The 14990-nt window shown below is 43.8% G+C and overlaps 1 protein-coding gene across 1 annotated transcript in view; it reads right to left on the minus strand.

Moving 5' to 3' along the window:
• prkcea (protein kinase C, epsilon a) overlaps window positions 1-14990 on the minus strand; it is a 69738-nt gene that overhangs the window by 1918 nt on the left and 52830 nt on the right. Inside the window, exons 10-13 of the mRNA XM_079492697.1 lie at window positions 12743-12916; window positions 8921-9075; window positions 4430-4568; window positions 3025-3213 (exon numbers count right to left, since the gene is read on the minus strand). Coding sequence (XP_079348823.1) covers window positions 3025-3213; window positions 4430-4568; window positions 8921-9075; window positions 12743-12916 — 657 coding nt within the window. The remainder of the gene's footprint in view (window positions 1-3024; window positions 3214-4429; window positions 4569-8920; window positions 9076-12742; window positions 12917-14990) is intronic.

Here is a 14990-nt window from a genome sequence, read left to right on the forward strand (position 1 = left end):
ATTTGTGCCTCATTTTCACGATTTTTCAAAAATAGCAGACCTACAAGCTCGTAGCTTGTCGCGCTGCGACGCGTTGTGAGCTTGTAGGTCTGCTATTTTCAGCATGCAACCAAGTGTAAAATGACTTATACCGAATATCTTGTCCACTAGTCCACTAGTTTTTATCTGTTGACGAAATTGTCAATATATTTAGTCTTTTTTATAGTTTATAGTTTATAGTTTTAGTCATCATAGCTTATAGTTTTCATTTAGTTTCCATTTAGTTTTCCTCAGTGAAAAAAGGTAGTCGACGAACATTATTTTTCGTCTTATAGTTTTTAGTCGACGAAATCAACACAACAATGGGGTAAACAGAAGCGCACACACGGGGCACGGCAACGTCTGCCAAATCGGTTCTGGCGCGGCGGGGATTAAACGCGCTAATCCGTTTCAGGGGTCGTGATAAACAAGCAAAGCGAGTATTATGTGACAAACCGCGGTGTCAGAGGGGCTGTGTGAAGAGCGCCATCGAGCTAACAGTAGAGAGCACTGTAGCAGGTGGTACGAAACACAAGAGGAATAAAAGCACGCAGGTCAAAACTCACACTCGGAATCCAAAAGTTTAACTCAATGGTCGCCAAGGACTTATTTAACTTCTTTTTCATGATGTCCTGGAGCGCCAAGGACGTGTTTTTCGTGTTTTATAACATGGTAAAAAAAACAGTTTTTTTTTTTAGACTTTTTTTTTTGAAAAAAATAAAAATATATAAAATAAAATATATATGGTGGCGGTCTGGGCCTTTTGGCGCCCCCTGGTGGCGATGAATGAGTTTGTTAAATGTTGTTAAAACTAAATAGTTCCTCTGCAAACTCTCCACTCTTCACTCCCGGGGCCAGTCACTTGCTCAACATAAAATGCCAGGGGAGGTGAAAAGGGAAACTCGTCACTTTCCAAGCAAATGTTGGAATCGATGAGCATCCAATTCCGTGTCATTATTCCGTCCCGTGAAACACTGTGACCATTTCCTTAATCTATTTTGGACGGGAACCCCCTTTTGGTGTTTTAAGCATTATGTTATACTTTAGCTATTGAAAAATAGCAGATCTACAAGCTCAAAGCGCGGCACAGAGTGAACATTTTTAACTCAAATCTTTGCTTCTGAGGGGTTCCTGGAATAACATATTTTCAGATGGGGGGTCGGTGGCCAATTACATATCATTTTTGGGGTCCTTGACATGAACTATTGAGCACCACTGATATAGAAACATGAGGTATTTCAGAAAACTGTCAGGCCTAAATGGGTTAACCCTCTAAACCCAATATATGTTAAACTGTGAAAACTGTCCAAATAGATTATTATATTAGATTTGTATATCTAAATGCTTGTAGATCAGTTCATTTTGATGTTTTTTGAATCTTTAAAAAAAAATGGAAACATTTCGATATGTTGACCATTCTTCATGACACACTTACAGGTTAACACTTTTGATGCTAAGGACTGGTATATACTCGTCCAATTAAATAAATACGTGAGGTGCTCTAGACGAGTATACTTGTCCGAAGGCGTTTAATATCGATATAAAAATAAATAAGAATGCCTCGCTACTTTCTATTTTTGGAAGCGCTCCGGTTGCTAGGCACGGTTGCTATAGGGCTTCGTCTGCACTTGAACAGATCGCCGATGTTTGGAGGTCATTTCAGATTTTACGGTAATTGCGATTGGAACATTGACATTTCCTGGAGCAAGGATGGTCCCTTAAACTCTTGAAGAGAATGGTGTAAGGCAGGTTGTACATATACCGTCCTCAGCATGTACATTAAAGTGAATGGTGCGGCCTGGGCCGTGGCTCAGCGGTCCAGGCACCTTAGCTGGTAATCCAGTCTGGCAGTGTGCCGCGGGTTCGACTCCTGATCCCGACGGCCTTTACTGCATGTCACCCCCCCCCCCCCCCCCCCCCCCCATCTCTCTCCCTATTTCCTGTCAGCCTACTTTCTGTCCCTCCATAAAAAATATAAAATAAAGGCGAAAGCCAAAAATAATAATAATAATAATAAAATAAAGTGAATCGTGTAAGGAACAATGGAGTTGTACGTACCGTCCTCAGGATGGACATTAAAGGTGTAATGAAACGGAAATGGTGGACATTTTATTATGAAGTTTCAAACGGTTTCAAGTTGAAACACCGGTCTGAAGTTTCTGAACCAATCAGAGCGTCGCATCCCTTCAGGCGATGGGACGGTAGCTAGGGAATGTTGCTATGCTATACGCAGCAGCGTGGTGTGTGTTTGTTTACAAATCAAATAGACGGCCAACTGTACCAGTTTACTGTTATGTGGCTTATTTCTACCCTATAATGTTTTCAGATACATATTTTAGCGTGATGATTAAGTTGAAACCGAGTAATACACTGTCTGGATGTTATCTGGAATGGGAATAAAAACGGAGGATTTCTGTAATCAATAGCAGCTGTGCTGCACGGATGCGCACATATGGAGAGGATACGGGTGAGCTTAATTTTTATTGGCTTTTATCGATGTTGGCCTCGACACGTCATCACGCAGCACGTTTTCGTTTTCAGGAAGTAATAAAAAAAATGTTTTATGGACTTTTGATATAAAAACACACCACGGAGATGGTCTTCATTTCACTACACCTTTAACCCATTTAGGCCTGACGTCGAAATAAAAAAAATTCTTCAAAATCCTGATGTTTCTGTATCAGTGGTGCTCAATATTTCATGTCAAGGACCCCAAAAACGTATGTTGTAAATGTCATTGGCCTCTGCCCCCCCCCCCATCTGAAAATATGTTGTTCCAGGGACCTCCCCAGAAGCAAAGATTTGAGTTAAAATGTTACACTCACTAATATACATTCAAAGATTTGAGGCACATTTTCACCGTTTTTAAAAAATAGCAGACCTTGTAGATCTGCTATTTTATAGCTGAAGTATAACATAATGCTTTAAAACATTTTCCGCCCCAAAATGGGTTAAAGTGAATTGGTTTAAGGAACGATGGAGACAGTACAGGTCGTGTATACGTACCGCCCTCAGGATGGACACGGCCTCCTTGCTCAGCCACACGGGGTAGAGGACGTCGTCGTGCAGGATGGACTCGAACAGGTCGTCCTCGTTGTCCGCCTCGAACGGCGGCTGGCCCGCCATCATCTCGTACATGAGCACACCGAGGGCCCACCAGTCCACCGACGCGCCGTACTCCAGCTCCTGTAGGATCTGAAGAACCACAACAAACAAAAAACGGGGTCATTCCTATGTTCCCCAGGTTCTATGTTCCCCAGGTTCTATGTTCCCCACTCACCCGGCCCCCCAAAAAAGGTTATATGTTCCCCGCTCAACCAAAAAGAGGTTCTATGTTCCCCACTCAAAAAAGGTTTTTGAGCGCGGCTCTCGTTGCCGCGCTACGAACTTGTAGATCTGCTATTTTTCAATAGCTAAATTACAACATAATGCTTAAAACACCAAAAGGGGTTCCCGCCCAAAATGGGATAAAACCGGGAAAGCATCCGTGTCATTTTGGATTTTGGTGTTGAAAGCTCGCAGCTCGGCCATCATTTTAACACCCCGGCTTTATCCATGTATATGTTGGCTATTCAAAAAGTAGCAGATATACAAGGTCACCGCCATCACTTTGGCCCCTTTTCCACCGGTTGGTTCCCAATGGGAACCGGTTCAGTTCTTTTTGGTTTTTAGTCCATGAGCCAGAGTTCCAAAATTGGAACGTTAATTATGAATTGAGTGTGCAAAACCATGCCTATATTAGATTGTTATCACCATGAAACTTCCAAAGTTGAGTACAATGATTTATTGTATTACAAATTTTACATTTTTAAATATGCAAATGAGTCATTATGTAGGAAAATATGCAAAATAATCGAAAATATGAAAAAGCTACTACTGTGGAAGGGTTATCATGTATTAATTTACTTCTATTGATCCTATAAACAATTTAATATTGGTCTAGTTTTTCCCACCAATTTTGGAGCTCTGGCTCATGGACTAAGAACCACTGATTTAGAAGACATTTTGTATAGAAACGGCCACACGTCTCAATGGGCTAATGGGAAGTCGGTTGTATCAGCGCTTGTCTGTCTCTGTCCCTTTAATGTCCATATACTGACATCCGTGTCTGTCTGTCTGTCTGTCTGTCTGTCTGTCTGTCTGTCTGTCTGTCTGTCGCCTGCCTGCGCGCCCGCCCACCCGCCCGCCCATCCGCCCGCCCACCCACCCGCCTACCTGCCCGCCCGCCCGCCTGCGTGCGTGCCTGCCTGTGCCTCCTTGATATCAGAGACGTTATCAAGGGTTCCTGCAGGTACAATGGGTTCCCAACGGGCATCACCTTTAGTAGTCCACATGCATTCGTAAATACTTAATAAGTAGTCGCTGTGAGTGACATGCAGTGTGAGAGTGCAGTGACTGGGCGGGGCCTCACCTCAGGGGCGATGTAGTCGGGTGTACCGCAGAAGGTGGTGGTGGTGACGCCGCTGGTGATGCCCTCCTTGCACATGCCAAAGTCGGCTAGCTTGCAGTGACCCTCTGCGTCCAGCAGGATGTTGTCCAGCTTCAGATCCCTGCGGGGGTGGAGAGAGAGAGAGAGAGAGAGAGAGAGAGAGAGAGAGAGAGAGGTGATTGAGTCGACTAAAATGTGTTTTGGCGGGCCTTGAAGCCGCCGTAATGACTGTTTTTACATTGATCTATTGATCCATTGATCTACAAGCTTCGCAGTGCGACACGTTGTGAGCTTGTAGATCGGCTATTTCAGCATGCAACCAAGTGTAAAATGACTTATACTGGATCTCTTGTCCACTAGTCCCTTCCTAACATTTTAGTCTAGTTTGTATTTGTTGACGAAATTGTCAGTATATTTAGTCTTATAGTTTTAGTCATCATAGGCTTAGTTTTCATTTAGTTTCCGTTTAGTTTTCGTCAGTGGAAAAAAGGTAGTCGACGGACATTAGTTTTAGTCTTAGTTTTAGTCGACAAAATCAACACTGCGGTGCTAGCTAACAGGTCAGTGTTTGTTGTATGGTGTTATTTTGTTGGGTACCAGTAGACGACCCTGTTGAGTGTCTTATGGTGTTATTTTGTTGGGTACCTGTAGATGACCCGGTTGTGTGTCTTATGGTGTTATTTTGTTGGGTACCTGTAGACGACCCCGTTGTGTGTCTTATGGTGTTATTTTGTTGGGTACCTGTAGACGACCCCGTTGAGTGTCTTATGGTGTTATTTTGGGGGTACCTGTAGATGAACCCGTTGTGTGTCTTATGGTGTTATTTTGGGGGGTACCTGTAGATGACCCGGTTGTGTGTCTTATGGTGTTATTTTGTTGGGTACCTGTAGATGACCTCGTTGTGTGTCTTATGGTGTTATTTTGTTGGGTACCTGTAGACGACCCCGTTGTGTGTCTTATGGTGTTATTTTGGGGGTACCTGTAGATGAACCCGTTGTGTGTCTTATGGTGTTATTTTGGGGGGTACCTGTAGATGACCCGGTTGTGTGTCTTATGGTGTTATTTTGTTGGGTACCTGTAGATGACCTCGTTGTGTGTCTTATGGTGTTATTTTGTTGGGTACCTGTAGATGACCTCGTTGTGTGTCTTATTGTGTTATTTTGTTGGGTACCTGTAGACGACCCCGTTGTGTGTCTTATGGTGTTATTTTGGGGGGTACCTGTAGATGACCCCGTTGTGTGTCTTATGGTGTTATTTCGGGGGGTACCTGTAGACGACCCTGTTGAGTGTCTTATGGTGTTATTTGGGGGGGAACCTGTAGATGACCCCGTTGTGTGTCTTATGGTGTTATTTTGGGGGTACCTGTAGATGACCCCGTTGTGTGTCTTATGGTGTTATTTTGGGGGTACCTGTAGACGACCCCGTTGTGTGTCTTATGGTGTTATTTTGTTGGGTACCTGTAGACGACCCCGTTGTGTGTCTTATGGTGTTATTTTGGGGGGGCACCTGTAGATAACCCCGTTGTGTGTCTTATGGTGTTATTTTGTTGGGTACCTGTAGATGAACCCGTTGTGTGTCTTATGGTGTTATTTGGTTGGGTACCTGTAGACGACCCTGTTGTGTGTCTTATGGTGTTATTTTGGGGGTACCTGTAGACGACCCCGTTGTGTGTCTTATGGTGTTATTTTGTTGGGTACCTGTAGACGACCCCGTTGTGTGTCTTATGGTGTTATTTTGGGGGGTACCTGTAGACGACCCCGTTGTGTGTCTTATGGTGTTATTTTGGGGGGTACTTGTAGACGACCCTGTTGTGTGTCTTATGGTGTTATTTTGGGGGGGTACCTGTAGATGACCCCGTTGTGTGTCTTATGGTGTTATTTTGGGGGGGTACCTGTAGACGACCCCGTTGTGTGTCTTATGGTGTTATTTTGTTGGGTACCTGTAGATGAACCTGTTGTGTGTCTTATGGTGTTATTTTGTTGGGTACCTGTAGTGTAGACGACCCCGTTGTGTGTCTTATGGTGTTATTTTGTTGGGTACCTGTAGATGACCCCGTTGTGTGTCTTATGGTGTTATTTTGTTGGGTACCTGTAGACGACCCCGTTGTGTGTCTTATGGTGTTATTTTGGGGGTACCTGTAGACGACCCCGTTGTGTGTCTTATGGTGTTATTTTGGGGGTACCTGTAGACGACCCCGTTGTGTGTCTTATGGTGTTATTTTGGGGGTACCTGTAGACGACCCCGTTGAGTGTCTTATGGTGTTATTTTGTTGGGTACCTGTAGATGAACCCGTTGTGTGTCTTATGGTGTTATTTTGTTGGGTACCTGTAGATGACCCCGTTGTGTGTCTTATGGTGTTATTTTGTTGGGTACCTGTAGATGACCCCGTTGTGTGTCTTATGGTGTTATTTTGGGGGGTACCTGTAGACGACCCCGTTGAGTGTCTTATGGTGTTATTTTGGGGGGTATCTGTAGATGACCCCGTTGTGTGTCTTATGGTGTTATTTTGGGGGGTACCTGTAGACGACCCCGTTGTGTGTCTTATGGTGTTATTTTGTTGGGTACCTGTAGACGACCCCGTTGTGTGTCTTATGGTGTTATTTTGTTGGGTACCTGTAGACGACCCCGTTGTGTGTCTTATGGTGTTATTTTGGGTACCTGTAGATGACCCCGTTGTGTGTCTTATGGTGTTATTTTGGGGGGTACCTGTAGACGACCCCGTTGTGTGTCTTATGGTGTTATTTTGGGTACCTGTAGATGAACCCGTTGTGTGTCTTATGGTGTTATTTTGGGGGGTACCTGTAGACGACCCCGTTGTGTGTCTTATGGTGTTATTTTGTTGGGTACCTGTAGACGACCCCGTTGTGTGTCTTATGGTGTTATTTTGTTGGGTACCTGTAGACGACCCCGTTGAGTGTCTTATGGTGTTATTTTGTTGGGTACCTGTAGACGACCCCGTTGAGTGTCTTATGGTGTTATTTTGGGGGGGTACCTGTAGACGACCCCGTTGAGTGTCTTATGGTGTTATTTTGGGGGGTATCTGTAGATGACCCCGTTGTGTGTCTTATGGTGTTATTTTGGGGGTACCTGTAGATGAACCCATTGTGTGTCTTATGGTGTTATTTTGGGGGGTACCTGTAGACGACCCCGTTGTGTGTCTTATGGTGTTATTTTGGGGGGTATCTGTAGATGACCCCGTTGTGTGTCTTATGGTGTTATTTTGGGGGTACCTGTAGACGACCCCGTTGTGTGTCTTATGGTGTTATTTTGTTGGGTACCTGTAGATGACCCCGTTGTGTGTCTTATGGTGTTATTTTGGGGGGTATCTGTAGATGACCCCGTTGTGTGTCTTATGGTGTTATTTTGGGGGGTATCTGTAGATGACCCCGTTGTGTGTCTTATGGTGTTATTTTGGGGGGTATCTGTAGATGACCCCGTTGTGTGTCTTATGGTGTTATTTTGGGGGGTATCTGTAGATGACCCCGTTGTGTGTCTTATGGTGTTATTTTGGGGGGTACCTGTAGATGAACCCATTGTGTGTCTTATGGTGTTATTTTGGGGGGTACCTGTAGATGAACCCATTGTGTGTCTTATGGTGTTATTTTGGGGGTACCTGTAGATGAACCCATTGTGTGTCTTATGGTGTTATTTTGTTGGGTACCTGTAGATGACCCCGTTGTGTGTCTTATGGTGTTATTTTGGGGGGTACCTGTAGATGAACCCGTTGTGTGTCTTATGGTGTTATTTTGGGGGGTACCTGTAGATGAACCCATTGTGTGTCTTATGGTGTTATTTTGGGGGTACCTGTAGATGACCCCGTTGTGTGTCTTATGGTGTTATTTTGTTGGGTACCTGTAGACGACCCCGTTGTGTGTCTTATGGTGTTATTTTGTTGGGTACCTGTAGATGACCCCGTTGTGTGTCTTATGGTGTTATTTTGGGGGGTATCTGTAGATGACCCCGTTGTGTGTCTTATGGTGTTATTTTGGGGGGTATCTGTAGATGACCCCGTTGTGTGTCTTATGGTGTTATTTTGGGGGGTACCTGTAGATGAACCCATTGTGTGTCTTATGGTGTTATTTTGGGGGTACCTGTAGATGAACCCATTGTGTGTCTTATGGTGTTATTTTGGGGGGTACCTGTAGACGACCCCGTTGTGTGTCTTATGGTGTTATTTTGTTGGGTACCTGTAGATGACCCCGTTGTGTGTCTTATGGTGTTATTTTGGGGGGTATCTGTAGATGACCCCGTTGTGTGTCTTATGGTGTTATTTTGGGGGGTACCTGTAGATGAACCCATTGTGTGTCTTATGGTGTTATTTTGGGGGTACCTGTAGATGAACCCATTGTGTGTCTTATGGTGTTATTTTGGGGGTACCTGTAGACGACCCCGTTGTGTGTCTTATGGTGTTATTTTGTTGGGTACCTGTAGACGACCCCGTTGTGTGTCTTATGGTGTTATTTTGTTGGGTACCTGTAGATGACCCCGTTGCGATGCAGGAACATGAGCGCCGAGGTGACCTCGGCGGCGTAGAAGCGCGAGCGTGTCTCGTCGAACTTCCTGGAGCGCTGGATCTGGAACATCAGGTCTCCTCCGTTCACGTACTCCATCACGAAGAACAGACGGTCCTGGACAGAGATGATTGATTGATTGATTGATTGATTGATTGACGACACGAGGTACAGTGGGTAGACAATAGGGACTTTAAGCAACGACGGTTTTCAGTACGGCTCCGCTAGGCGGAAGTACGGCGGCTATGACACCGTCGCCGTAGCTGTCAAAATCGTTAAGCAAACAGCCGTCGGCGACGGCGACATTAGTTACCATGGTGACGTGTCTATGCAGCATGTGTCAAACATAAATACTTTTTTTTAAAACACCCCGTCGTGCGTCAGCTAACTTGCCGATATTGCTTCATTCTTACATGCGCTGGACATGATCAGCAGTGGAAAGAGGAAGGTGCTGGAGCAATCTGTGTTATTCTAAAACCGTTTTAATAAACATGGTTAATATGACATATGGTATTAGTGTTATTTCTTCATTCAGAGCATGCCAACACATTACACAGCATAAGAGAGGTGATGGAGCAATCGGTGTAAATGTATGACAGCTATAATTTCAATAAACATGGTTATGACAAGGCGTTGTAGACACTACGTGTAAGTGTAGCTTCTGCTGTAGTAGAAAGGGCTGCGACGGAGAGCAGGTTTATGTATCGAGCACTGATCCATTTCCGGTTGCCGGAGCAGACTCCCGTAGCCGTCGCTATTAATACCCATTTAGGACTGAGGATTCTAAAAATAAATCTTCTAAAACCCATGTTTCTATGTCAGTGGTTCTCAAAATATATTCTTGTTAATAACCCACAGAATTATCTGTATTTGGTGGCCGACCACCCATCTGAAAATATGTTCTTCCAGGTACCCCCCCCCCCCCCCCCCAGAAGCAAAGATATGAGTTAAAAACGTTTGCTGTGAAAGAATATATTTGAAAGATTTGCGCCACATTGTCACGATTTTTTCAAAAATAGCAGATCTACAAGCTCGTAGCGCGGCACGCAGTGCGCTTGTAGATCTGCTATTTTTCAATAGCTAAAGTATAACATAATGCTTAACCCTTTCAGTGCTATCATTTATTGAAAAATTAGGATCAAATTCACGCCAGCATTCTTTTAATTTGAGCTCTTATTTTGAAAAGCCGCCATTTCCGCTCCACTAGCAGTAGTCACAAGTTAGGAATTTACACAGAGCTGGGCAGGCCTTGTTTACATTGTGAATCCAGACCGGAGCTCTGGAGAGCTCCAGATCGTCAGCTCTGTGCCGTCAAAGAAACGTTGTTTTGACCAAAAATGCCATCTGGGACAAGGAATAGGAGATACAGGCGATTGAAAGAAAGGGATAGAATGGATTCTTATGGTGCCGATGATCTAAGATGGGCGAGTCTTGTGACGACAACAGCTAGCTACCCGATGCTAACGTAAGTAGCATTATAGCTTGACCAAATTAATGCACTATAAAAGCGCAATTGACAAAGGTCTTCGGCAACGGCGCTGAAAGTATTAAGGATAAAGGGATAACACAAACAGTCCTGTTTCCATTTACAATGTGGTCCTATAACGGAAACAATGCACCGCCATGTGGGGTAGATCTTTATCCATTCAGTCTTTCATACGTCAGCCTTTCAAAGCCGATCGATAAACTGCGGCTGACAATTCCCGTTTCCGAGGAGACATAGCCGAATATTTAGGGATCATTACCACACGGTAGGGCATTAAGCAACTAGTCGACTAGTTTACTACTAGTCGACTAGTAAATCCACTAGTCAACCTTGCTGGTACTAGTTGACTAGTTGATAAGAAAAGGAAAAAAAAGTTTATTTATTTTATTCTTTTCCCGATTTTGTAGGCCTCAAGATTAGGTAGATTATAGTTATAGTCACCAATGTACACAGTTTTTAAATGTACAAATATTTATTTCCAAAAAAGAAAAAAAAACTAGGCAACTAGTCAACTAGTAAAAATGACTAGAAGTGAATGCCCTACCACACGGGTGCAAAAACTCCCCCAAAAACAACCACACAAGTGCCCAAAGCGGTGGAACGCCCTACCTCCAGGCAATCAGAAAAGCCAATTCTCTGTCATCTTTCAAAAACATGTCTGAAAACACATCTGTTCAGGAAAGCCTGAGAGAGAGCCTCCTCATTTTGACATAACTGTGTTGCGTATGTTTGTATCTGTTTATTTGATATCTGCACCAAAGGTCCTTTGGTCTGCTTCTTTTTTAGTTTATTCTGATGTGTTTTATTCCTCGTCACCACTAAAATGTTTTGTGCTTTTGTTCATTACGTAATAGACTTTGCTTTATTTGACCTTAACTTGTATATTTTACGCTGTTATGATGCTATGGTGTAATTTTATCTGTTGTTCGGACACTTTGTAACGCATCTTTTAACCCATTCTGGGCGGGACCCATTTTGGTGTTTTAAGCATTGTGTTATAGTTTAGCTATTGAAAAATAGCAGATATACAAGCTCATAGCGCGGCACCGAGTGCCACGCTACGAGCTTGTAGATCCGCTATTTTTGAAAGATCGTGAAAATGTGCCGCAAATCTTTGAATATATATTCTTTCAGAAATTTGGAATATAATCTTTCGTTTTTTTGTTTTTTTAACTCAAATCTTTGCTTCTGGGGGAGGGTCCCTGGAACAACATATTTTCAGATGGGGGTCGGCGGGCCAATTACATATCATTTTTGGGGGTCCTTGACATGAAATATTGAGCACCACTGATATAGAAACATGAGGTATTTCAGAAAACTGTCAAGATTTTTTTAGAATCGCCCTCAGGTCTAAATGGGTTCAAAAGTGCTATATAAATAAAGTTATTATTATTCATGAATCTTGCTTTTCCTCAAAGCAATTCTCAGTGACATACTGTACATACTGTACCATGTTACTAGTGTTTAGTAGAGCAGCAGGTGGTAAATGTTGGAAAACACAATGGAGCACCCTGGTGGCTCAAGCAAGTAAAGCTGAATGTTTCCTTTTTAGCCCATTTAGGCCTGACGTCGAAATAAAAAAAAAACGTTCGCTCTGAAAGAATATATATTCAAAGATTTGTGCCGCATTTTTACCATTTTTCAAAAATAGCAGGCCTACAAGTTCATAGCGCGCCACTCGGTGGCGCGCTATGAGCTTGTAGATCTGCTATTTTTCAATAGCTAAAGTATAACATAATGCTTAGTTAAAACACCAAAAGGGGTTCCCGCCCAAAATGGGTTAGAGCAAGACAACGGTACGGTATGCAATATAACAGGAACACACAGTGATGCCTTTGCACACCACGCCCATGCCCGTACTTGAGAGAGAGAATAAAATACAGACTTTAGCGCGCAAAAGGCCTTCAACCACTCCATCCATTTTTTCCTAAGCACCAATAAATCTCTTTGCCGAAAATAGCGTTAAATAGTCTGTGTGTGTGTTTGTGCGACGTGTGTGCGACGTGTGTGTGTGTGTGTGTGTGTGTGTGTGTGTGCGCGTGCGTGCGTGCGTGCGTGCGTGCGTGCGTGCGTGCGTGCGTGCGTGTGTTCATATACCCTCATCTGGAAGCAGCAGTACAGCTGGGTGAGGTAGGGGTGTTTCAGTGTGTTCATTATACCCTCGTCTGGAAGCAGCAGTACAGCTGGGTGAGGTAGGGGTGTTTCCGTGTGTGTGTGTGTTCATATACCCTCGTCTGGAAGCAGCAGTACAGCTGGGTGAGGTAGGGGTGTTTCAGTGTGTGTGTGTGTTCATTATACCCTCGTCTGGAAGCAGCAGTACAGCTGGGTGAGGTAGGGGTGTTTCCGCGCCAGCGCCAGGATGCGTTTCTCCGTCAGCGTACAGTCCACGTCGTCGTCCTGCAGGATGACGTCCTTCTTCAGCACCTTGACCGCGTACACCTCCTCCGTGCCCTTCAGCTCCGCCAGCATCACCTGGTTGGACGGGAGGAGAGGAGCATTATTAGTTCGTCTTATATCTAGCTGTTCTTGTTTTTGATTGCTCTTTTGTGTTGTCCTGAGACTATCCTATTGGCACTATACTTGTTTATTTGCATTGAATGACTCATTTCTTGCATTAATGTTGTATATTTGATTTGATTTGATTTGATTTTTTCAATGAAACTTTGGGTTTACGAGTATACTGATTGTAGTGGGTTTGTGGTGGGTTTCTGAAATTTCTTTATTAGGAACAATCCCTTGAGATGAATCATCTCGTTTTCAAGGGGGTCCGCGATTCACCAAGTACACTTCATACATAAAGACACTTTTTACAGACAATTCAACCAGACAAAAACAAGACAAGACAAAACAATACAATTCATAGATAAACAAAAAACAAACAGGAAAAACAAAAAACAAAACAACATTTCACATAACATGGACATAACGTAGACATAACACATGGATCATTGCATCATGGATCTGTTATAGTGATGATTAGTGAAAACATGAACAGGTAGTCTCAAGATGAGAGGACATCTTTGGGTTTGTGATGGGGGAAGAGCCTTTGTGTATGTCATTATTGTTTGTTGCTGTATTGTTTTGTTGTATGTTGTGCCCTGAGGACCCCCTTGAAAACGAGTTGCTGCAACTCAAGGGAGTATCCTCTCGTGACATTTCAAATAATTTATGCACACACCACACGCGCCATTTTGGAAAGAACTTGGGCCCCGGGGTGGGTAGCCTCGGAAAACCCAGAAGTTTTTATTTACAGGGAGAAAAAGTCCATTTCAATTCGGCATAGAGTAGCGCAAACGTCGCTCACTCTCTGCTGATTTCTGATCGTCTGCACCTTTGTTAAATTGACGCACTGTACACTCCTCTCTCTCTCTCTCTCTCTCTCTCTGTCACTGTAATTAATTAGTCTCATGTCCAGCAGCTGTGTCTAGTTTCTCCCGGCGGAGCTGCCTATGCCATAAAAAGCATAGGTGAGTTCCAGTTTAAGGGGTGGGTGATATGGTGATAAATATCGTATCGTGATGTCTCCACAATATGCCTTTTCAGAGATATCATATCGTTGTTGTCGGGAGGAAACCTTCTAACTCCATTTTTGAGGGGGTAAATCAGTGTTATTGAACACCCTTTACGTCTGTGTGTTGTTTCGAAAATATTGAACCAATGGAAAGTAGTAAAAAAAATGCTTTGGACAAAACCCCTCAACTCCATTGGACCCTCAAACTGTTTGCTAAAGCAACTAACTCCACCACCTTTCCCTCTCTCATGCAAGTCATTGACAATATATAATAGTCCTTGAGTAGGTTCCAAATAGCCCTGTACCGTACGGGTGTGTAACTCGGAGAGTGTACATTTTCCAAATGGACCCCATAAGTGTCCATGTGGTTCCATTTGTACACTCTCAGAGTTATGGGGGTCCTTGGAATTGAACCACTGCACATTAAATGGAGCAGAGCCTTAATTAGTATCATCGGTAACACCTGTGAAGGAAGTAGGGAAGCGGCCTGGAAGTAGGAAGAGTTATTCTGTGGGGGACTGCCCATAGTTTCTCAAACTATGCTGAGAAAGATCGTTTACTATCGATAGACAAAGTAGGCTACAGTACAGTATAGAGGGCTTAAGCCTTAAACAATTAAACCCAATATACTTTACTTCTACACCAAATATCTCCGTCGAAAAATAGTCGTTCTACAAGCTCACAGAGCGCCACATTACACATTACTACGCAGCTTGTAGATCGATCGATCAATGGACCTGTGGAAAAGAACAAGCCAGGATCCCATTGACCTACAGATCCGAAAAAGAAAGTGGAGTTGGATTGGCCACACCCTCAGAAAACCTGCGACAAACATCACCAGACAAGCCCTGAAATGGAACCCCCAAGGAAAAAGGAAACGAGGTCGCCCCAGGAACAGCTGGAGAAGAAGCATCGAGGCAGAAATGGCAGGTGAGTGGGCTCAACTGGGGAGAACTCGAAAGGACGGCAAAAAGCCGAGTGAAATGGAGGACATTTGTCAACGGCCTATGCACCCTAGAGGAGCAAAGGGCTTAA

Source organism: Electrona antarctica, assembly GCF_951216825.1.
Source record: "Electrona antarctica genome assembly, chromosome: 22".
Classification (NCBI taxonomy): Eukaryota; Metazoa; Chordata; class Actinopteri; order Myctophiformes; family Myctophidae; genus Electrona; species Electrona antarctica.